Consider the following 23,173-nt stretch of genomic DNA (forward strand, 5'->3'; position numbering starts at 1 on the left):
GCTCACCAACAAGCTCTTTTACTCACTTCCCCCCTCTGTTGGCCAATCAGCAGCAGAGCTGAGGCAGGCGGCCTCTATTGAAACGACCTGGATGTACTGACAAGCAGAGATGATGTTGCAGCAGTCTGCAACAGTCTGCATGGCGGCCGTGCTCGTGCTTACCCCGCAATCCACTGTCAGTTTTCGCAAATTCCCCCTGAGCTCGGTGCAGGTGCCATGTGTCTCGTTGCGAAGGCAGAGACGGGTTCAGTGGGAGCAGACGTTTGGAAGGAACTGACAGCAGAGAATGTAGGTCAGCAGGTTCCCACACCAGCCCCGCTCTGCCGTCCAGCAGCAGCTTCCACTCTTTCTGCGGAACCTGCAGACTTTCCGCTCCGAGGAGAGAACTTTGGAGCCTCTTGTCACTTACTGTATTCAGTGTTTAACTGATTCTCTACTTTTGGTATTAAATTCTGCCATTTTTGTATTACTTCAACTGCTGATTTCATTGAGTTTGGCTGCTGCAACACAATCCTCCCACAGGGATCGATACACATTTATCTTATCTTTAAGTAGCCAACATCGGATGAAAGACTCGTTTTTCTTACTCAATGCTACTGTGTGTATGTGTGTGTGTGTGTGTGTGTGTGTGTGTGTGTGTGTGTGTGTGTGTGTGTGTGTGTGTGTGTGTGTGTGTGGCAGCCAGGGGCCACACTGCACACAGCTGGTGGCGCGGCTGCAGCGTCTTGTCCCAGCAGGGTGTATTCTTAGCTCCCACAACCCAATAAGTGAAATGAGATTAGACGACACACACACACACACACACACACATAGAACCCAAACCTCAACCACCACCACCACCCACACATGAACACACACACACACAGATACACACACACATACACACACTCATAGACACTTCAGACTGAGGCCATGTGTGGAGAGTGGCTGCTGCTGTAGTCTCCTGTCTTTATTTATTTTTTCGGCTTTTCTGTGTGTTGTGCCTGAGAGAAGCTCTGATGTCACATGTGAACATACATGTCAACATACATGTTCAAAGTCCTTAACAAACTGGTTCCTCCTCTTTACTTCCCTCTGAAGGAGCTCTACAGTCAGGAATGTCTTATTCCACAGTGTCTAACAGTTTAATTGTACTATATACAACTTCTCCTCACTGAAGATGTGAAATGTTTATTGAAGATTATTTTTGTGAAACAGATTATTATATACATTTTCTCCTAAACTAAGCCTGAAGTAGCTGTATCTTTGAAATAAAGTTCTGTGGGTTTGAAGGACATTTGATGATTTGAAGGAGATGTCTGAGGATGATTTTTGTTAGCATCATTCTGCTGCTGTGACGATTGGTTTTCTCATTTCATGATTTTTTTTTATACCTTACTTGCGTTTTTGTTCCTATTTGTGAATAAATGACTGAATTTTAATGTACAGTGTTTGATGACAATTATAACCACCCAAATGAAGACATATTTAATATTATTAAAGCTGTGTTTAACTACATTCTCAGTCTCTATCTGTTTATACGACACTTTTATCTGTTAACACTAATTGTAAACCATTAATACAGATGTTTATACACCACCAAGCTAATGGGGTGATAAAGTTGTCAAATTTTCTTATTGGGTATAATTTGTGTTTATATTAATTTACTTCTCTTTGTATGTTTAACAGTCAATATGTACTAATGAACTTAATAAAAGTAGGACATTTATATAGGATAAATATAATTTGATCTTCGTATGTTATGTCATCTAATATAGTACTACTATTTTATAGTATTGTTATTACTATACACCTCTTATTGTCAACCTCTTAAAACCAGGTTTTACTACTAAATTCCCCTTAAAGATCCAGTGTGTAAGATTTAGGTAAAAGGGATCTATTGGCAGAAATGTAATATATAACAATCCTAGCGATTTTGTTCCATCCAAATTGTACAAATTGTTGTTTTCTTTACCCTAGAATGGGCCCTGTTTACATTTAAATACTTTATATTCCAATCAGGAGAAGGTCTTCTCTACGGAGGCCTCCATGTTCTTTTCAGTAGCCCAAACTGGACAAACTAAACAAGTTTTTATCACAACTGAAGGCTACCACAGTTGTCTGAGGTTTAGGGTATTCAGCTGCAACATGCAACTTCACAACTAGATGCACTACATTCTACACACTGACCCTTTAAAAAACTTTATAGTAAATGTAAAGTTACTATATCTGCTTGTTTCATCATTTGACTTAAACCACTGTGGCTGGTGTTCATTTAAATCATTTCATCCAGCCTTCAAGTTTACTAAGGCTGCCATCTTTCAAACAGAAATACTCTACATGTTTGTGTACCCTTTTCTACACATTACCCATAATCCAGTCTGACATCAATTTGGAAACTTTGGAATCCCCTCTGCTGTAACGCCCTTCGGGCTTTGCAGAAAAAGGCATCTGATGAACCAAGGCAGTCGATCATCTAAAGTAAAAAAAAAAAGTACATATTTTTTTCTAAATTAAGTGCTTTTGTTAGGTCAATATTTTTTCGAATATCATTTTACAATCCTCAGCCCTGCACCTCAGTCATGTTCTCAGCCAGGACCAGGTGAGTCACACAGAGTGCTCAGTGGTGTTACATGAGGCCAGCCAGGCTGCCTCACCTTGTTATCCAACTACAGAGTTTTCATCAATCAGTAGTGTGGAGGTGACATTTGTCATATTTGGGATTTGCTGGTTTCAAATGCAGACATTTTGCAGCCAAGCTTTAAATAGAATGTTGACCGCAGAATATTTGTTTGAGTGTGTGACAGAGAGAGTGAAGTGCTGCCAAGAAGCGTGTGTGTGTGTGTGTGTGTGTGTGTGTGTGTGTGTGTGTGTGTGTGTGTGTGTGTGTGTGTGTGTGTGTGTGTGTGTGTGTGTGTGTGTGTGTGTGTGTGTGTGTGTGTGTGTGTGTGTGCGTCTACAGGACAGTATGTTTATGTGTGTAATGTGTGTTGGAGAGTGGCTGGGGAGGGCATAAGTGAATGGCTGTGCTATTGCATCCTCCCAGGAGACCTCTAAAACGCACGCGCACACACACACATAGAGAGAGAGAGAGAGAGAGAGAGAGAGAGAGAGAGAGAGAGAGAGAGAGAGAGAGAGAGAGAGAGAGAGAGAGAGAGAGAGAGAGAGAGAGAGAGAGTACCTTAGCAGCTCCTCCTTCATCCCAAGAAAACTCCCATCTCTCTGCCATACCTCTACATCCTCGCACCGCCCCTCAACTAAAGTCAGCTCACACACTCTCTCCTCAGGCAGACACACCGAGGGACGGTGGTGTTTGAAGAGGAGCCGTGCGTATTAACGCTCAGAGTGTGTGTGTATGCGTCTTGCGAGAGTTGAAGAGCCCACTGAGCTCAGACGGGACAGGAGTGCTGGACCCGGCACCAAGTGATAAGCCGTCACAGAGGAGGAGGAGGAGGTGGAGGAGGAAGAAGATCCACCGGGCAGCTCGGTCAATTGGCTTTGATTTGTCCACCTCCACACGCGTCTCTCCCTGCGCATGTTTACGCGCGGCTGAGAGGGAAAGCGCACAGTTTGGTTTAGAAGAAGGGTCCGGTTGAGCCCGAGCGGCTCCAGAGATTTGACTATATATATCATTTTTTTATTTAAGCATCCCTCTTTTCCCCCCCGTCACCCTGTCCCCTCTGAGCGAGGAGTGGCAGAGGGCTCGGGAGAACCGGGTGGACGGATCGCGGAGCTGCGCGCCTCCCCGGTGCCTGATCCACTGGATGCGGAATGATGGATTAACAGACATCTCCGGACCCTGCCGCCTTTTCTTTTTTGCTTTCTTTTTCACCACCCCTGTCCACCTCGGGATTATTTCAGCTCGCACCGACCTCCCCTCCATCCTTCTCGAGATGACCGAGGAATGTGTTCTGCGGTGCGTCCTGATGCTCTGCTGCGCGCTCCTCTCCGCCAACGCCAGTAACTGGCTGTAAGTTGGACTCCACGCCTCCTCTCTAACCCTCATCCTGATTTCAGAGTGCGCACCATACTCACTCCTCTCTACCTCCAGTCTTATAGCATTCACCTGTTCTTTTTCTCCTCCTCATCTTCACAGCCTCCTCCTCATCTTTCCCAGCTTGGTGGTCTCTCAGGTTAATTGTTAACTATCCAAACACGCTCACACGCACTCTCCCTCATGTAGGTCTCTTTCTGTCTCCCTCAGACTTAATAACTTACCAACACTGCTACATCCCCCATTACACAAGTGAGAGAGCACATGTTCTGTTTTTAAGGTGAGGGTCTCCATAAAACATTATTTTCGTCATTGAAAAATGACAATGCATCCTGCAGGTAATATATATTAATATATTATATAATGGCAGGTGGAATTATGACTATAATATTCACATGCAGCCTGAAGGAAACAGTACATAAAGTTCATTGACCAAGTTTCCTTTCACCTTGATATCCTTCTGCTCACATTTGAGAGGAGATGCCCTTTGGAACCTGATCAGTAAATGTTAGTAATGGTGCAGTAGTGTAGAGAGATGTGAGATTTTTTTTAGTGCAGGCTGTGAAACTTAATGAGCTACTGTTCTTTAAATGGCAATCCAAATGTAAAAACTAACAGTGAAGAGTTCCCAGAGCAATAAAGCCTCTGCACTGCATCCCTTCATAATCTTACAACTCTTAATCTTGTGGTTTTGTCAACACTGATGTTATTTCATATGCAAGATAAGTAAAATCATTAATAAAGTCATTATTAGGCAGATGTGGGGTAGTTCAGCTGCATCTGAGCTCAAATAACTCCTTTTAAAAACTGTCTTACAATAGTTTCTAAATGCTTAGTGTACAATCGCATGAGGTAGAAGAGGACTGCTGTGAGTTATTCAATTCTGAAGGGGAACACCAAACATTTACACGACCAGAAGACAATATAAAAGTACCACACGGTCAGAAAAAGCCTTCATTTGGTAGTGGCGGATGTTGGAGCAGCCACACTGCAGGGTCGAGCTGAGCGGTGAGCCTGTAGCTGAGCTGCACAGTGCCACCTCTTCCTGGGGCCGGTCGGTCGGGTCGCATGTGTGTGCCTGCTCTCCCAGCAGCCTGTGGGAGGTGGCCAGGTGGGTTTCTGCATTCCTCCGCAGGCTCCACTCCATTTTGCGCTGTCATTCATTCCTCTCAGATTCTGCTAATTTACAAGCAGCGCTCATCACTCAGTCAGGACCCTCCTCAGGTGATACGAGTTATACCTGACACTGGTGCAGCTACTGCACACTCACCTGCTCTTAGAAACTTACAATTGAAATGTCTGCTTTGCCAAACAGTGACTGCATGTTGACTTTCATATTTGTATAGTTTCCTTGTGTTAATCCATTTGTAGCAGTCATAATAGTTAATGATACACTCCAGCCTGCCATGTTTACATCAGCCGAGCGCTGCAGACGGCCCAACTGACGTTGTTGACAGATTAATCAGAATAAGTCAAATCAAGGCCATGCCAAACAGCAGTGCCTACCCTCACTGAGTGCAGAGGTAATTGTGCTGTTCAGGGCTGAAGGCGTGGTGACAGCAGCACAGAGCAGGCATGTACAGGCAAGCTGCCGAGCTGCCAGTCCGCTCTACGGGGTTGCACTGTTCAGGAGAATCTGTGTGTGTGGCTGTGCGGACTGTAAATCAGAGTCCTCAGCACCTCAGTCTCACCTTCACGCTGCAGCCAATGCACTCAGGGTCACGGGATGGAGGGCACTTAGATTACTGCTGTATCCAAGTGGTGACAGTTCAAACTGTAAAACGTGCATTAACTAACTCACTGCACACTCACAGCAGTCTACCACAACGCCACTTGATTGGACAGGGCAACATGGGTGCTCATTTCTTGAGTAAAACACATGGGTGGGGGTTTGCTCTCTACATGTATTTGTCTTCATGAAATACCAGCTCACTGTGACTGTGGTGTCAAGTACTTTTCTCATACTCTGGCTCACTGTGGATAACAAACGCAGATGAAATGATGTAAGAACATCAAGGGATCATGACACATGGAGAAGACCCTCTCCTACTTCGGAGCACAAGGGGCCAGGGGGTCAGGGGGTCAGCGGGTCCCTGGGCCTGTGCCTGATGGACCTGTTCTGCAATTCATGAGGGTAGGAGGAGTGACTAGCTACTATCTATGACTGAAGCTCTTTTAATACATTTTTAAAAAAGGACATGTATACAGTATATGATTCAATACTACAGAGAATGTAGCCATGACATTGGAAAAAAGTTTGGTGCTTGAATTCATTTGATATAAGATTTTGAATTAATGTAATAATATTAATTATATTATATGTATTCATTTTTAATAGTAAACATATTTTTAGAGTTTTGGTTTTAAGATATTAAATCAGTATATATTAATCATGAAACTCTCAGAAGATGAATCGATAATTAAAAAAATAAATGCCGCCTTCGTGCTGTTATATGAGAAAATATTACAGACTATTGTAATTTCACTCATGAAGCCTTTCTTAAAGTTTGCATTCACTAAATATGATTTACAAAAGTTGAGCTATTTCCTCTGAGCTGCTCTTCACATTACTGCAGCCTGACCTGGACTTCACTTTTGTCTGTCACTGTCACCTTCAGCACCTTTATAATCACTTTGCCAAATCTCTGTGGCTGCTGAGTTATGCTCAGTGTCCCGCTGCTGAAAAGGGATTTCAGTGCTACTTTTCATTAGTTTGTCTGTCATCGCCCACCTCCTCCGCCTCCGCCTCTGATTCTGACCCTGCACTGACTGGTTCTGCTGCACCTGCACGCTGCTCCAGGTCTGCTTTTCATCTGCGGAGCTGTCGTTTGTTGTTTTTGATGGAATATATATATACCGGCAATGGCACAAAGTCAGTAATTACCATGCTTGGTGCAGAACAATGGTAACCACTTACAGTGCAACACACATGCTCAAGCTCACAGACCGACACATGCACAGCTGTTACCCAGGTATCATAGATATCCATCGAAAAACTTGCCCCTAATATTTAGCAAATTCAAAAACTCTTGTTTATTTCCAGCGAGGTAGCTTTGTTGCATTTCTACCTTGTTTTCTAACATTGAAGAAATTGGACAGACATTTTCAACTGAAGCATTTTCAGCATCAGGGCAAGAATTTAGCAAAAAAGAGACTTTCAATAGACAAAGTTTAGGGAACCACTGTTCTATAGGGAACTAGGTAAGGGATCACCGAACTGATTACAATTCATATTGAGGTGGGCATGAATGCCAGTACTAACTTTGACATGGCTGGCAAGATATTTCTTGCAAAACAAAAATGTTAACCACAAGGTGGCGCTACATGGGAACTCAAGGCATCATCAAAGCCATTCTGATCATCCTGTGGGGAGCATACATCTACAGAGTTAAGGATGAATTGTAATAACTTTGATCCTCTAACTTGAGTGACATGCTAACAAGCTAACGACATTCCAATCAGCCTAATTAGCATACATTAGCATGTCGACACATTGAATTAGATGGTGAAAATTACACCTGATAAACATCGACCTCAGTGGCAGTCACACAAGTCATTGTGGATATATTCACGTACGAGTATGACTTTAAATTCTTACTCTACCTTTCTACCACATTTACTGTGTTTACTCACTATTTTTAACTGAATCCATTGATTCAAACGTTACTTTAAATGTTAAGATGTACTTCAAAAGATCTCAGATGCTGACCTCAGTGTAGTTGTAAATCATTTCTCTCACCACTCCTGTGGTAAAAGAAGGATTACATCTGGCATGTGTCTAAAGAAAAGACAGAAAACAAGAGGCCATGCTCGTCTTCATTTATTTGTTTAGTTAAACTGTCATGAGTCTGCTCTGCAGAAAGGATTAGAGTCCTCAGATGTTTGCTCAGGAAAGCTCGTCTCTTTTAAAACCTAGAAAGAGTTGAGTGTTTGGTTTTCAAACACTTCACTTTCAGTTGGGAACAGTGGGTTCAAGTTTCGATGCCATGTGTTGCTGTCAACATGTAGCAAGATACAGCAGCGAACATTTGCTGACGATACATGATTGGAAAATCATGTATCGTCAGCAAATTTATCTGGAATATGTAAAATGTTGCTTTGTTTTTCATGTTGTCAGAGAGTAATTTATCGAACTCCAAAAAAACACAGAATAATTAAGCCTAATCGTGAGTTGTATTGATATGACAGACGACAATATTGTGTGCAATGAGTATGGCGTATATGGTGTCGTATGGTGTGACAAACCAAAGAGACAAAGGACGAAGGTTGGGGAGGATGCCGAGGGAGAAAGAGAGAGAGAAAGGTGGACCAAAATGGTCGTTCTTTATGTGTTTTAGAGGCTCAGCCCAGATGCTGCAGGGTCGAGCAAACAATCCTCTCCGCCTCGCAGAGGACAAACACGGCAGAGAGAGACGGTCGTCAGAGTTATCGTCAAAGTCCACTTATGTAAAGCAGGATAAAGAACACACACAAACACGGCCTTTTCTTTCTGTCTGTGTCTCTCTCATTGTCTTTCAGTTTCTTTGTGAGTGTGTAAGTGCATGTGTAAGCATGTGATCATACATTGTCTGCTTGTCTCCTGGACAACGTAAAGAGATGGCAGCTGATGGGTAACCAGAGAAAGCAGAGCCCTTGGGTATTCGGCACTTCCGGTACAAGCTGGCGCCTCGTACACACACGCACACACACATGAATGTGGTAAAGCTGTGGCACGTTATTTCGAGAACTCGTGTCACCAGAGTGAGTGTACAATTATCGTGACACGCTTGGAGCCTCAGGGAATCACTCAGGGTGACCAGATTAAGGCCAGGACAGCTCGGGGCTGACGAGGAAACATCAGGGTCGCTGAAAGACGAGAGACCGAACTGAACACACAGAGGTGCACAGGGTTTTCAAGAGACACAACACCGGGCTGTGAACAGCTGATCGAATTCCTAAATGTATATGGATGCATTGACTAGACAGGAAGTTACAGTGACTTTTATCTTCCAAACGTTTCAAAATATCTCGATCATGGCTTCTGCAAATACCCTGGTGGGGGGGGGGGGGGGGGGGTTGTTAGATGTGGTGAAAGAGTTTCAGGTGAAGGTCAGTGCTACTGACTTGGCCTGTATATCAATATGGCTGTAATGTACAGAACCATTGAGAGTGACACACGACTCAAATTAGTCACCCAGAGAGCGCACACCTCAACCAAGGCTGATGCTCATTTTGCCATTTAAAGCAGTGTTTCCCCTTAAAACTAGACCGTGGCAGCACGCCATATTCTAATTTGTCCCACCACAGTTTCAGAATTAACCTAAAAAATGTTAACAATTCTCAGTGTCTCAACAGAAGAGAGCACTAACTTTGTGTTTTGCTCTGCATTGTATAGCTGTGTGCAGCCATATTATGTCTATAAAGTTGTTACTGTCCATACAGACCTCAAAGTTTCAGCTGCAGTTGTGCATGTACCCGCAAGTGGTATGCAATGCAGTTCTGTATCTCAGATGAGAACTTGTCTCTCACTCTTGAGTCAGTGTACTTCACTTTCCAACACTCGGAATCTGTGGCACTACAGTGCACATGCACGTGAACCCCTCGACTGCCATAGGTTGAATGACTTCTGTGGGAAATGAATTAAAACAAACTTTCAGTAGACAACCTTTTATTTTTAGATCCATCAAAATTGACTCTGATCTCTCCTGACTCACACTGCATCCTTCCACTAAGTTTCATGGTAATCTTTCAAGAAGTTTTTGTGTAGTTCAAATAACTAAGAGACTGAAAAAGGAAACTATAACCTCCTTGGTGTCACGAACAATAATAACTCTGCATACAGGAAGTGCTAATAGGTAATTCAGGGTAATTTATCGTGCTCTTTAGCCAAAATGTTAATAAATTATGGTTAGAAACATGGAGCTGAAGTTTTAGCTCATGGAATCTGTGGCAACAGTATCTCAGTATTGTCTGTGTGGGGCTCACAGTGGCAGACTTTTAAAATCCCTATGTCCCTGTCCAGGTTAATACCCCCTAATTATCACAGCAAGAGCAAACTGAGCAATAGGAACATGTAAGGGCATTTAATGTAGCGTTCAATGCTTCTCTTCAGTCTGCAAACAAAAAGTACAAAATGAAAACTTAAGGATTCTGTTCAGGCGAGGTACCAAAAAAAAGTGAGAAGCATGCTGTAAATGAATTCTAACCTTGTGCACAGAGAGTTCTTTATACATGCAAACTTGTGCACAACACATAAGTCACACATGTGTGTTAACTGTGTAAACAGTAATCAGGAGCGGTAAATGCTGCATGTTCAAGCCTGCCCACTGTGCATGACAGATTTCAACTTTACAAGCAGGCTCATCTTGTTATCAATTGTGATCAAAAGTGAATGCGAAAACAACACAACCATGAATTCATTGAAATCAGTTATGGATGCAAGTCACTTTTGATTCAGTTCACAACTTTAGGAATATTTGACTCCACATTTACAAGGTAAGAGATCAAATCATCTTGTAGTGACTTGTCTGATATCTTGTGTATTATCCTGCTCACATGCAGTTTGCCTCAGTGTCATTGCAAAATATATATATATAATATTAAATTTCAAATTGCATATTGGATCGTACATCTCCTAATCTATTAATAAACAAATTATCTTAACCTCATTTTCATCTTGTAGCTCATTGACTTTGAATAGGCTATTATCGAAAATGTAGCTGACCATACATTTACCATGACCTCAGGTGCATTTGTAATTGATTTAATTTATTAATTAGCCACTTGGCAACGCGGTGCAGCTAAATAACAGAAATACATAGGTGACACGGTTATGCTCTCATCAATGTAATAACATAGACATCCAGCTTTGGCAAACAAGCTCTGACAAGCTGTCTGTATCTGTGTATGGGAGAAGATCTTGTGAGCTGTTGGTGGAGACCAAAGCATGAGCTAATACAATTTGTTGGGTGTTTTGGTAAATGAAAGTTTCTAAGTAATTGATGTCACAGCCCTGTTTCTGATCATCAATAAGCCAGTTATTTTTGTCCCTTGGCTGACACATTGTACCATTGGCCTACAAACTAATTAAAATAACAAAACTGGCTTAATGGGGTCAGAGGGATCGAGGGCCACTGGGACCCACTGGAAACTGATTGGCCACTTACAGTCTTACTGATTGGGGACTTCCGGATGCTGTCAACCTGTCTATGGGTTGGTCAGTCTACCACCAGATCTGGACAGACTACTGATGCTGGATGTGGAACAGACAATCATGGAGTCCAGAAGTTGTATCATACTGACTTTAGTGACTCTCTCTTTTCCTCTTGATGTTGCATTTGTGTTTTGTAGTTAAACAGATGTTTGATGAAATCATTTGATGAATTGGCCTTTATTCAGCTAGACACATTGATATCCCTCCCAGGATGAACTGTTATCATCTTGGTGAGTCCATTACTGACTTGACACGCAGTGCCATAATCATATCAATGTTTCATCAATATTTAAATACTTTTTGGATTTGGATTTGTAACAATAATAAACTGAATGGTGCCTGAGCACCCTAGTATAGCTGTTGACTATAAATCCTGTGTCGAAATAGGTTGAAATGGCAAAGTATTATGTGAAAATCCGATGACATGTTTCAGCGTAATAGAAAATACATTGAAAGCTAAGGGTAGACACCTGCAAGGGGATGATGGGTCACAGAGATGCAGAGCCCAGCACCAACATGACATGATCACACATGGCGATAATCTTTTTCCAAATAACCCCAACAGCACAAGTCCACCAACACGCCACGTAGGGGGTGCTTTGAGCCATGTTTAGCAATCCAGCTGAGTTTACCTTCAAACTGACATGGTCACAGGTACATAGCACAGCAATCAGCAGCAGCCAAGTCCTGCATTTAGACACAATCAGCTGTTCACAGCTATTGTTTCCTGAAAGCTACAGACAGAGCCAGAGCGCCGGTTACATCACCTGGAATACAATAGAAAGTGGAACAAAAGACAGTTGGATGAGGCTGGTGCCCACGTACGTTATACTGACACACGTGTACATAAATACACACACATAAATGCACACACACACACAATAATTGGCTCCTAGTCTTTTGGGGCCACAGCACTAACACCAAGCACTAGGTTCATTTCATAGCTTTTAGGACCTCTTTTCCCAAATTTGTGTGTGTGTGTGTGTGTGTGTGTGTGTGTGTATGTGTGTATATGTGTGTGTGTGTGTATGTGTGTATGTGTGTGTGTGTGTGTGTGTGTGCGGGTTGTGGTGTTGGCAGAGCATGTTATTTTTAGGGGGAAATGAGCTCTAGTGGAGCCAGCAGAATTAAAAATACACTCAGACACGTGTGGGCACACACACACACACACACACACACACACACACACATCACACACACACAACCACACAAGTGCTGGCAGACACACACACAATATAAGTGTTGATTGAACTCATCAGGTATTTTTTATTTTCTCCATTAACTCTTTCCCGTCTTATTCCTCCCTGCCTCCTCTCCTTTTTCTCTCCTGCACTGTCGGACTTTAAATGATTCCCAGTGTCCTTTTTCCATTTTCTTCCCCCTCCCTCTTATCTTTCATTCTTTCCATTCGAGGTACTGTCTCCCCACTCGGTTTATTTCATTTGTCACTGAATACGGCAAGAAAAAGGCTGTTTTGAGTGTGATGACTCAGAATTAGATCCACCTCGTCTTCCAATACAATAACTTGCACCCCCATCCATTATTACCACCACCTCCCTCAGATTTGTGAACCGATGACTGAACGTCACCAATGCTTTGGTTTTTCTTTTGGATGTTTCGGTTAATTCTCAGTGAGATATCCATCTTTTTTATGATTTCATGCATTTAACTCCTGGCAAAGAAACATGCATATTACCATATCTATTTCCCTAATGCTTTATATCCTATACTCTGTCTCAAAGCACACATTATCTTTATAAATCATACATCTACTTAGTTTTGATATTCCAATCATCTTCAACATGACATCAACAGCATCGCAATCAAGTTAAAGGGTAACGCTTAACTGCAGCCGTTCCCACATCCACCACAGTAATGCTGTTATGTTTATGTTGAGGTATTTACAGTTATTCAATTATCAGTTACAAGTATCAAACAATATCATCTCAAAGTCAAGCTTGAGCACTGGCATGCACTCCGGATAATCTCCAGAGGGGCTCTATGTGAGCAAATGTCTGAGTGTGAGGCTCTGGAGTTTGTCTTGCTTGCGCCATGGTAAGAACTTGGAGAATGGCTCAATGAACCGATGTGAAATCACAGCAGGAGATCCCCCACAGGAATCACTACGAGCAAGGAGGTGTGTTGATGGCGTTTCTAACACTCGAAACGCAAAAATTAAAATTGTAAACAATGCAAACATCCCAAGATGAAAAAACGCTTCCTCGTGCGTAAAAGACCCTGACAAACATATCAAGCAAGCTTTTGGTGATAAGGGCTGATGGTGCTGTCGATGTGCTGGAAACAAAAATCTGTGATTTTGGCACCGACATTTTACTTCATACATCACATACTTGCGGTCTGCATGACCCCTGATCTGAACAGGTGAAGAATCTCCCACTGCGTTGTTCATGTTTAAAAAGACAAACACCGGAGAAGGTCCAGACCCAGATCTGTGGACATTGACCGGACTTAATTTCTTCATGTGATTAATGGCCCTGCTTGTGAGACACTGTTTTAATAGACATGTGTTTTCTGTCAACTGGCACCACAGAGCGATATGTGTAATTAAAACACAAATAAAAATGCCTTTTCCGACAAATATGGCGAATACATTGGATCTGATTTACAGAGATCAGGGGTCAAGGTGTCAGTAGCAGCACAGGAGCTCACCGAGACCGGACTTCAAAGGTTCAAAGGTCAGTTTCACATTTGCAGGTCAGTGGTGGTCACTGAGATCCACGTTTGCTTTCTTTGCAGCTCTGCTCTGTCTTTATCTTCAGGAAATATTGATTACGAATGGTGTCAGTTGACATATAGAGTTTTTTTAAAGCGCATGATGCACAGTACAAGGTGAGGAAAATACAAGTATGTTATATTTTACCGTTCTTTTCACAACTGCTTCCTTTTGTAAGGAAAAATCTTTAGTGTAAAACATCATCAATGATGCTCCAAAAATCCAGACCCCAACTTGTTAAAAGTCACAGATCAGACCTTTAAAAACTAATAAACACTGTAGTTCAATTCAGAAAAGATATCCAGATAGATTTGTATTTTAGAACTTAACTAATACGTTATTCACATTCGCCTGCAATGGGCAGCTGAAGAATGCTTTTCAGGGAAAATCTTGAAAGTTGTATAAGGTCTTTCTTCAATTGCCAACACACTGGCCATCTAAAACTGTCCACTGTCCAGTGAGATATCTACAGGTAAACTGGGATAATAGTGCCCTCTAGAGGTCACAACATGTCTTACATACTGTAGGTGTCCACTGCAGAGGGGACAGGGAGGGTTAGCTCAGGTCACACCAGCATTTATCTTTACTTGCAGTCTCCTGCAGGACTCTCTGCTGGCAGCGCTGAATCTGAGACTATATTGTTTGCAGTTATGAAACAGAGCTGTCGCTTCATTTCAGTTTAATTCTCCGCATGACAGTTTGTTGGTCTAAAACTAAAGAAAAATATAGTGCATCAAGTTAAGACTCGACTGTAAGTTGTTGCAGCGCTGCCTGCAGGTCTGTTGGTTCCTTTAAGAGCCGTGCACAGCAGCTCAGTAGAAAAGACGTTTCTTAGACTCTTGCTTGCAGCTCTGCTCCTTTGCATTTCCAATCCATGCTATATTTACCTGTCGGTGTGTGCCTCCGCTGTGTGCTCAGTACTGGAAAGGCAAACACCAGGATATTTTCATATAAATACACATCAGAGATGATGCAGGCAGAGAGTGAGCTACAGTTTGTGAGCATTTGTGTCCCTTTGTACGTGTGTGTGTATGTGTGTTGTCTGTCATGCAGATTCGTCCAGCTTCCATACACTTCCTACCCCCTTTTTTTCCTTTTCTGCACAGTCTCTTAGATTATAGTCAAAGAAGTAAAAATATACAGTATATCTTTTATTTATATATTCAATGTTGAATTAAGATAGTGTCAACGTGGAGTTGCAGAAAATGTATTGGTTAGATATATTTCAGCCAGAATGAATGTTTTATGGGACTAAGTTATAGAAAGGGTGTATGGGACCTAATGTTAAACTACATAAAAAGAGAAAACCGTGGATTGTAAAAAGTTGAGATATCCGACCTAGATTTCCCTAGAATTAACAGAATGAGGAAAGGAATATCTACAAATTGCTTGTTTTGTCTGACAATAGTCTCAAGACAATTAATTTACACCAAAACAAAATAATTAGAAAATTCTTAAATGTCATTAAGATGCCTCATTTGTTTATTTATTGTCTTAAATGAATGGCTTACATGAATTATTTTGAATATTTTGAAACATTCATGTGTAATGAATAATTCCAATTCCATGCAATATGAAATAAGTCACTATTCTTAGCACAAAACCACTACAAAAAAACATTTTCAAACCAGTCATTACACTTCAGTTCAGGTAAAAAAAACAATCATTACACTTCACTTCAGGTAAAAAAACAAGTAACATGCCTATTACAGAGCATTAATGATGCACAAGGATCTTTTCTTTAAAGTTTCTGAGCTATGCACTCTGTTTCCAACAACAACTGAGCAGGAAACTAGGAATAGGCCTAATCTGAGCTCAAAGATCCATTTCCTTCAGAGCGTCTCGCTGTCTTCCTTCAGAATGAAGCTCTAAAAACTAATATGTAGAACGTTGAGTTTGGTTGATTCGTTACATATGACGTAACTATTATTTGACCATTAAAATTGTTGATTTATTTATTGTTGATCAACTAAACATGAATCCAGTATTCTTACACTGAAATACATAATCTGATAACTATTTTTAAAATTGAAAAAAGAGTTATTCATATTTAGAGAGGTTTAAAGCTGATATATGCCTTTTTATATTATCCTTCGTCTTCTTGTCTTCAGATAAGAACGTGCGTCATAGTGTCTCCTCTGCTAGAAATTATCTCGTATTTTCAGTTTCAGCCTCCCATGAGTCTGTGGGGGGCTCAGGGTGGGAGGTATGGAGCATTCCACCTGGACACTAGTGTGTTCGCAGGCCGCTGTGTGTTTGTGTTGCATTACACATGGCAGCCTTCACAACATGACTGGCTCCACTGGGCTTAGGCCCCTGGGATTTAAGCACGCAACTACCAGAGGCTAGAGAGAGAAGAGGGAGAGGAATGAAGATGAGATGGGGAATGATGTGTATGTGTGTGTGTGTGTGTGTGTGTGTGTGCGTGTGTGTGTGTGTGTGTGTGTGTGTGTGTGTGTGTGTGTGTGGTTGTGTGTGTGTGTGTGTGTTGCCCTGTCCTTCTACGGTTTGACTCCTCTGTCTCTGTGTTGAGGTGTTTTGTTAACCTCGTCTCTGGGAAGTGAAGGGTACACACAGTAGAATGAACAGATAAAAGGAGTTAGGGCAGCAACCGCTCACACACACTCGCCCAAGGCCTGCGCTAGACTTTTCCCACGCGTGTATGCACACACCCACACACATACACACATGCAGAACATCACCTGAATAACAGCTTATCCAATGTTTATTAAATGTTTCCAGGGTGAATGTCAGGCCATAGGGATGATATGTGTGTCTTTGTGCGTGTGGTGCTGACCGTCGGTGGAGCAGCTTTCCGTTGTTGTCTCGTATTTTCTGTCTGATGGTCTCCCAGCTGGATGCCTCGGCCCGAACGCTGTGCCCTGCCCAGGGCTACGCTAAACAACAAAGGGGGATCAAACATCCCACATGGCTTTGATGAAAGCCTCACAACTGCAGTGGAGTAAATCAGTGCAGGGCAGAGCTGAGCTGGAAGGGGGGGGGGGGGGGGGGGGGGCTGTTGAGAAATAACCTCATAGATAGAGAGGTCTGTTTTGAACCTCCTTTCTGATTTTCTATTCAACGAGAGTTGTTTTGCTGATATTCTTTGGAAATTGTGCAACTGAATTTACTTCAAAGCTGTTGTCTATTGTTACATGTGACATTACATTGGCCTCTTTGCACGGAATGAAGAGACTGTTCTGTTAAAGCAGCACAGATGGACTTTTCTGGGAGCAGAAGAACAAGCTGAAAACACAACCTCTTAAAAAACTGTTTTATGCAAACAATACACAGCAAATATTACCAACAGCATTCAATTGTTTTACTTAATCTGATCCTTTTATCTCTGTTGTTGGTCTCCACCAGTCCCTGAGGGAAATGCCTGGCTCTTTGAGAGACTAGTTGCTAAACATAGTGGACAATTTAGCAGCTAGTCTCTTACTGGGTAGTGTAAAGTGCGCTCATCAGACCCAGTCAAGTTCCCTTTGTAATCTACCAAACACTCTGCAGAGGTGAGGGAAGCTGCAGCAATCCCTCACACATCAGGCACTTAATACTAATGTAGAAATAGCTACTACAGCTTTCGACAAAATGTTGGGGTTTCCTGACATGAAGACAGTGCAGACGCTCTGAGGAATATTAAAATTAAAATAGTGCCTCATGCATAAGTGGTGGTCAACGTTACGAGCGAGTGAGGTCACCAGCAAGGGTGGATGTGAGCGGAAGTGGCTGAGATGAGGTGGAGTGGGAGAGAGCGGGGTTATCACAGCGATGAGTGCAAAATACTGACACTGTCTGGTCGGGAAGAGAAGAAGGAGGCCATCAAAGAGGGAGTGGGAAAGAGAGGAGAGATTATCTGGGCTGTTGAGAGGAGGAGATGAAAGGGTGAATGGAGAGGAGGAGCTGTTTGACCTGCGTGAGGATGATATACTTATTATACTACCTCATCATGCACTAATGCTAAACATCCAGTACTTCTGTCCTGGTAGCATCCAAACTCAGGAGGGTTCAAAGAGCTGAGATGCAGCTACCAGCTGACCGTGGCAAAAGAAGAAAAATGATCTGGATGTCATGCACAAAAGTTCATATCTATCCACCCTGTGCGCTGATGTAAAGCACTGCTACTAAGACTACTGTCAATAATCTGACTGCAGAATCCCTTGCCTTCTGGATTTGTGCCAAGGGTTTGATTGAGACAGGCAGACAGGGCTTCACTGAGTTATGTGTGGTCTTGGGAACTCATAACCGGAGACCCAGAAAACAAGCCTGAGAAACACAACAGGTCTACTTGCTCTTGTAGCAGCCTTAATGTTCATTTTGTGGGAATTGGTTTTTATTAGGTGCCATTTGATATTCAAAACCTGCCCATTGTATGCAGCAGCCTGCAAACACTGAATTTATCCCTTCATATTAAAGCAGGATGGGGATCACATGTATAATACCTGTCCTTTACACACTCCATCGTTTCCAGCTGTGATGTATGTAGGAGTGCCAGTTGGATTAAATATGGTTTCTGTTTTTATGTGATATATTTAAGACTTTACCTGTTGGATTACAAGGTCTTAATTAGCTAAAGGGAAAAGTTATTTCCTTTAATTTAAGATTACAGAGAAGAAATCTAAATATTTAAGTGACTGAAATCTAATAGGCAAACTACTTTCCACTTGTTTGCAGTGCAACTTGCAGTCTGTTTCTTCCTGTGCATAATTATTAGAAAAATACTTGTGTCAGGTGAGGAATTATCACCTCTTCCTTTGTTTTAGAAAAACTAGCTGGACTTACAGACTCAACATGTGTTTAAAGGACGTCGACAGACACTCTGCGGTGTAGACAGTACATAATCAGGGCTGCTCCCTCTGTGGGACACTCACTGAAGAAGACCTATTTCTGTAGGGTGCAGCTGGCCCACGAGATATGAGACTGAAGTGAGCTGAGGTGGATGTGTGAGGGTCAAGGCATCCAGACCAATGCCATTTTCTCGGATTATGATATCTGCCTGACCTGGAGGTGGTGTGTGTGATAAACCACTTTCCCTCCTCTCAGTGTCCTCATTACCAGACATTTACCCAAAACATTCCCACAACCTCATGGGAACAAACACTCCTGACACCATCTCTGCTTATCTCCTTTCGTCCAATTTCATCAACGTGGTTTGTAAGGAAACATTAAACATGGCGGTAACTTGTTGAAATCATGTGTTGTGTCTGTCTTAGAATTTACCTCTTTAATCTGCAGAGATCATAGTCGGTTATTTCAACGCCTTCTACTTGCACTTTAAAGTCCCCTATAAATACGATCTTTTTCCTTTTGTAGAACAAAACTTTAAGAGATCCTGTTGTGTGCTTTTCTTTTCAGGTACTTGGCCAAGCTGTCGTCAGTGGGAAGCATCAGGGATGAGGAGACGTGCGAGAGGTTACGAGGCCTCATCCAGAGACAGGTTCATACCTTTAACTACTGACTACTATGATTCAAACATTATAACTCTATGTTCATGGTTCTTTTCATGGATCCTGGTCACACATTCACCACAAACACTCAAACATGGTGGAAGTCATTGCACTGCCATAGAGGCTTTTCTTAGAAAAGCAGATGCACCTGTGTTTAGTTCAGCTGTTCATTCATGGCAGAGACCTGAAGCTTTCACATGTACCTGTGTGGAGGGTTGCAATGGTTCCAAAGTTGAGCGGGCATGCATCGAAAAGTTCAGATCTTGTTATTGCAAATAGTCACTGTTGACCAAAGCATGGACCATGAAATAATGACGATTAAATATTCAGTGTTTCTAAACAGAGCGGCCAGAGATGGTAAAATGGTTTGTTACTAAAGCTCAATTTGAGTGAGAAATGTCGACTGTTAGCAATATAAGCATTGAAGCTATAGTTACAGCGCAATCAGGGGTTCTGGAGTAATAAATACTCAACCGATGCTGAAAGAGCAGCCCAGACCTTGTTTATCTGCTGTAAAGATGTCATAAGATTTCTTAAAACATCTTTATCTTCGACGTTCAAACGCACCACTGTGCAAACTTTGAATTATCTAAATTGAAATAGGTTAGGTTTGTAGAGTTAAATACACTAATTAAGCTACAATATTGAAAGTAACTAACGCTTACTTGGGACTCCAGAGCAAACCACTCACTGTCTTAGCTTATACAAGAATCTGAAGTTCTTTAGCCTGTGAATCAGCCACGGGAAAGTCTTCCAGGAGCTAAACTGTCTTGAAACCCCAAACACCAGAAGCGTGTTGACGTGACTGACAACTCTGAACTTGTACCCCTGTCTTTGGCTTTCTCTGAGGCTCGCTCAAAAATCTTTGGAGGAAAATATCCGCTCTGTTGCCAAGCTGTTCAATGAGTCACACACATCTTTGACAGCACATCCCCACACCAAGATCTATTCAGTGAGATATTTCAACAAAAAACTATTACAAAAAAGGGTAAATACTTTATCTTTGATAAAGACATAAATTCAAATAACTTGACAAAAAAGTGAAAATGGAAAATCGCTGTGGCAAAGGTTGTGAGTCTATAGATAGGCTTTGTTAACACATCACTTAGTATCTTTAATTCATATGAGGACAATACTTAACCAGTTAGTCAGTTACTAGGAGGGATCACAACATACCTGTGTGAATATTGCACCAACATTTCATGAAAAGTGAAGGATTAAAGGATATAAATGAATTATACCCTGACACAGAATTGGATGTGTCATGTACATGCCAATAAACCCCTGGAAACCAATATGCTTCTTTGAGAATGTCGATCCATTATGAGTCTTATCTTTCCATCCCTCGATGTATCTGATACCAAATTCAGTATGTTAGTTTGACATGGCACCTGTGTGTTTCTGCTCCAGGTTCAGATCTGTAAGCGCAGTGTGGAGGTGATGGATGCGGTGCGTCGTGGAGCCCAGCTGGCGATAGATGAGTGTCAGTTTCAGTTTCGTAACCGCCGATGGAACTGCTCCACGCTCGAGACAATGCCTGTGTTTGGCAAAGTGGTCACCCAGGGTAAGAGAACACACTGCAGTGACTCCGTACTATGGACAATGTAGTTATGTAAGTCGATTTGGATAAAAGCGTCAGCTAAATGAAATGTAATGTAATGTGATGTTTCAGTGAACTTAAATATACAAGAAGCTTAGTCAGTTTAAAATATTGCAACAAATTTGAGTTTGGTTCCATTTGTGTTGGTTTAACCGCCCCCTGTATGTTAAAGTCTGGCCTCCCTCCCAGGGACTTGAATACACCCTTTATCTGAATATACACACCTCTTTTTGAAATTCAGAGTGAGAAGCTCCTTTCAGTTCCATAGTCAAACAATATGACTGTGTTTGTGCATGTGTGTGTCTGCTAGGCACCCGTGAGGCCGCCTTTGTGTATGCCATCTCAGCAGCCAGTGTGGCGTTTGCGGTCACGAGGGCCTGCAGCAGCGGAGAGCTGGAAAAATGTGGCTGTGACCACAATGTACATGGAGTCAGTCCAGAGGGTAGGTCTCTCTCTCTCTCTCTCTCTCTCTCTCTCTCTCTCTCTCTCTCTCTCTCTCTCTCTCTCTCTCTCTCTCTCCCACACACACACATACAATACTCATTTTATGTTGAAAAGTCTTGACAGATTGGTAGCTTAGTAATAATGTCATATTCTCTACTTGCGTGTAAAGCCAGATCTTTTACAGCATCAGTAAACTTGTATTTTTTTCTGTAAAATATAATATCTATACTGCTAATGTAAAAGTGTAGTGTTTATGAAATGTTTTTTAACGGGGAGGAAAGAACCATTCAGAAAACCAAACCGTCTCTATTTCTATATTGTGTCCCAGGGTTCCAGTGGTCGGGCTGCAGCGACAACATTGCGTATGGTGTGGCCTTTTCTCAGTCCTTTGTGGATGTGAGAGAGAGGAGTAAAGGCCAGTCGTCCAGTCGGGCTCTCATGAACCTGCACAACAATGAGGCGGGACGAAAGGTAACACACTGCTCTTCAAAGAAAATCTGCCCGTTTGTAGAACACTGCACTTAAGTCTAGTGTATTAAGTATTAGAGGGAGGTGTTTTCTATAGTTGCTGGGAACAAGTTTTTTGACCTTGACATAGTTTGTTGTGTGTTACATCAGAGTCTGGGAGTTTACAACAGAAACAACACAGAGAGGAATGAAAAGTCTTTTTTGGAACGTCTAGTTAGGTTTCAAGTAATTTTTACTAAAGGCCAATTCATGAGACATTTGCAATTCCAGACTCAGGTCATCTTAGATTAATCCCAGTCAGGTTTTTTTGTATTTTACGTGTTTTTTTGGAAAGTTTAAGTCAAGTTTCAAACAATATAGGATAAATCAAAGTTTAGTCTTATGTTATTTAAATTCAGTCCAAATCAAATCTCAAGTAAACAAAGTTCAAGTCATTCAAGACGAGTCAATTTAAGTCAAACATCTTTACTTGAATATTTCCTGTTGGTTCCTGAATGTTGCCCAGTAAATTTAAATTAATGTATTTCCTAGTTTTCATTTCATTAATGGTGAATTTTACAAAACTGAAAACATGTCTTTTATAATAGACCTAATGATAAATAATAGACCTAAACAATCTTTAGTAGGGATGTCAACAGACTTAAAAATGTACATAATTAATTACATGATTTGTGATTAATCTAATTTAACTGTATATATCAATATGTGATGTGAAACGTAAATGCAGAAGAAAATGATTGAGGTAGCCTTATGTGTGACTTGATGCAGTTCCACCTGTGCATTTGTCCCTGACTGTGCAATTTAAATTAAAATACAGTACTTTTCTAGTCTTGATGAGAACTTTACAGTCCAGTTTTACCATTCACCCATTCTCAAACACATTCATACAGTTCATCTGTGTGCAGCCCTTTCAGATATCACTCACACACTGCCGCCACAGCTGTCAGGGGCAATTATGGGGTTGGTCTCTTGCCCGAGGATGCTCCAGCATTGGCAATGGAAGAGCCGGGTATCTAACCATCGATGTTCTGAACCTCCTGAGCCACACCCGCCACAGAGAGGACAATCAATCTATAATTATGTTTCTGTTATTATTAAGCAGTCAATCAGATTACATGTTAGGCTTGCAAGGCCTCCTTGTCTGTAGTTAACATGAAAGTCACAAGATCAGGTTTGAGGACCGTTAAGTCTCACAGCAGTCAAGTCAAAAGCAAGTCCCAGTCCTTATTTGTTTGTCCCTTGTCCAAATCTCATGTCCACAGCTCTGGTAGCAGTAAAAACGTTGTTATAGTTGTTACTGTAGCAACAAAGGATC

At 41.9% G+C, this 23,173-nt stretch overlaps 1 protein-coding gene across 1 annotated transcript in view; it reads left to right on the forward strand.

Annotated features, from left to right (window-relative positions):
- The first annotated feature begins 3,231 nt into the window (after positions 1–3,231).
- wnt4 (wingless-type MMTV integration site family, member 4) overlaps positions 3,232–23,173 on the forward strand; it is a 22,207-nt gene continuing 2,265 nt past the window's right edge. The window contains exons 1-5 of the mRNA XM_053447661.1: positions 3,232–3,949; positions 19,255–19,336; positions 20,757–20,910; positions 21,257–21,388; positions 21,719–21,861. Of these exons, the coding sequence (XP_053303636.1) occupies positions 3,744–3,949; positions 19,255–19,336; positions 20,757–20,910; positions 21,257–21,388; positions 21,719–21,861 (717 nt within the window). The 5' untranslated portion in view covers positions 3,232–3,743. The remainder of the gene's footprint in view (positions 3,950–19,254; positions 19,337–20,756; positions 20,911–21,256; positions 21,389–21,718; positions 21,862–23,173) is intronic.

The sequence above is a fragment of the Pleuronectes platessa genome, chromosome 2 (genome assembly GCF_947347685.1).
Source record: "Pleuronectes platessa chromosome 2, fPlePla1.1, whole genome shotgun sequence".
In the NCBI taxonomy this organism is placed as follows: Eukaryota; Metazoa; Chordata; class Actinopteri; order Pleuronectiformes; family Pleuronectidae; genus Pleuronectes; species Pleuronectes platessa.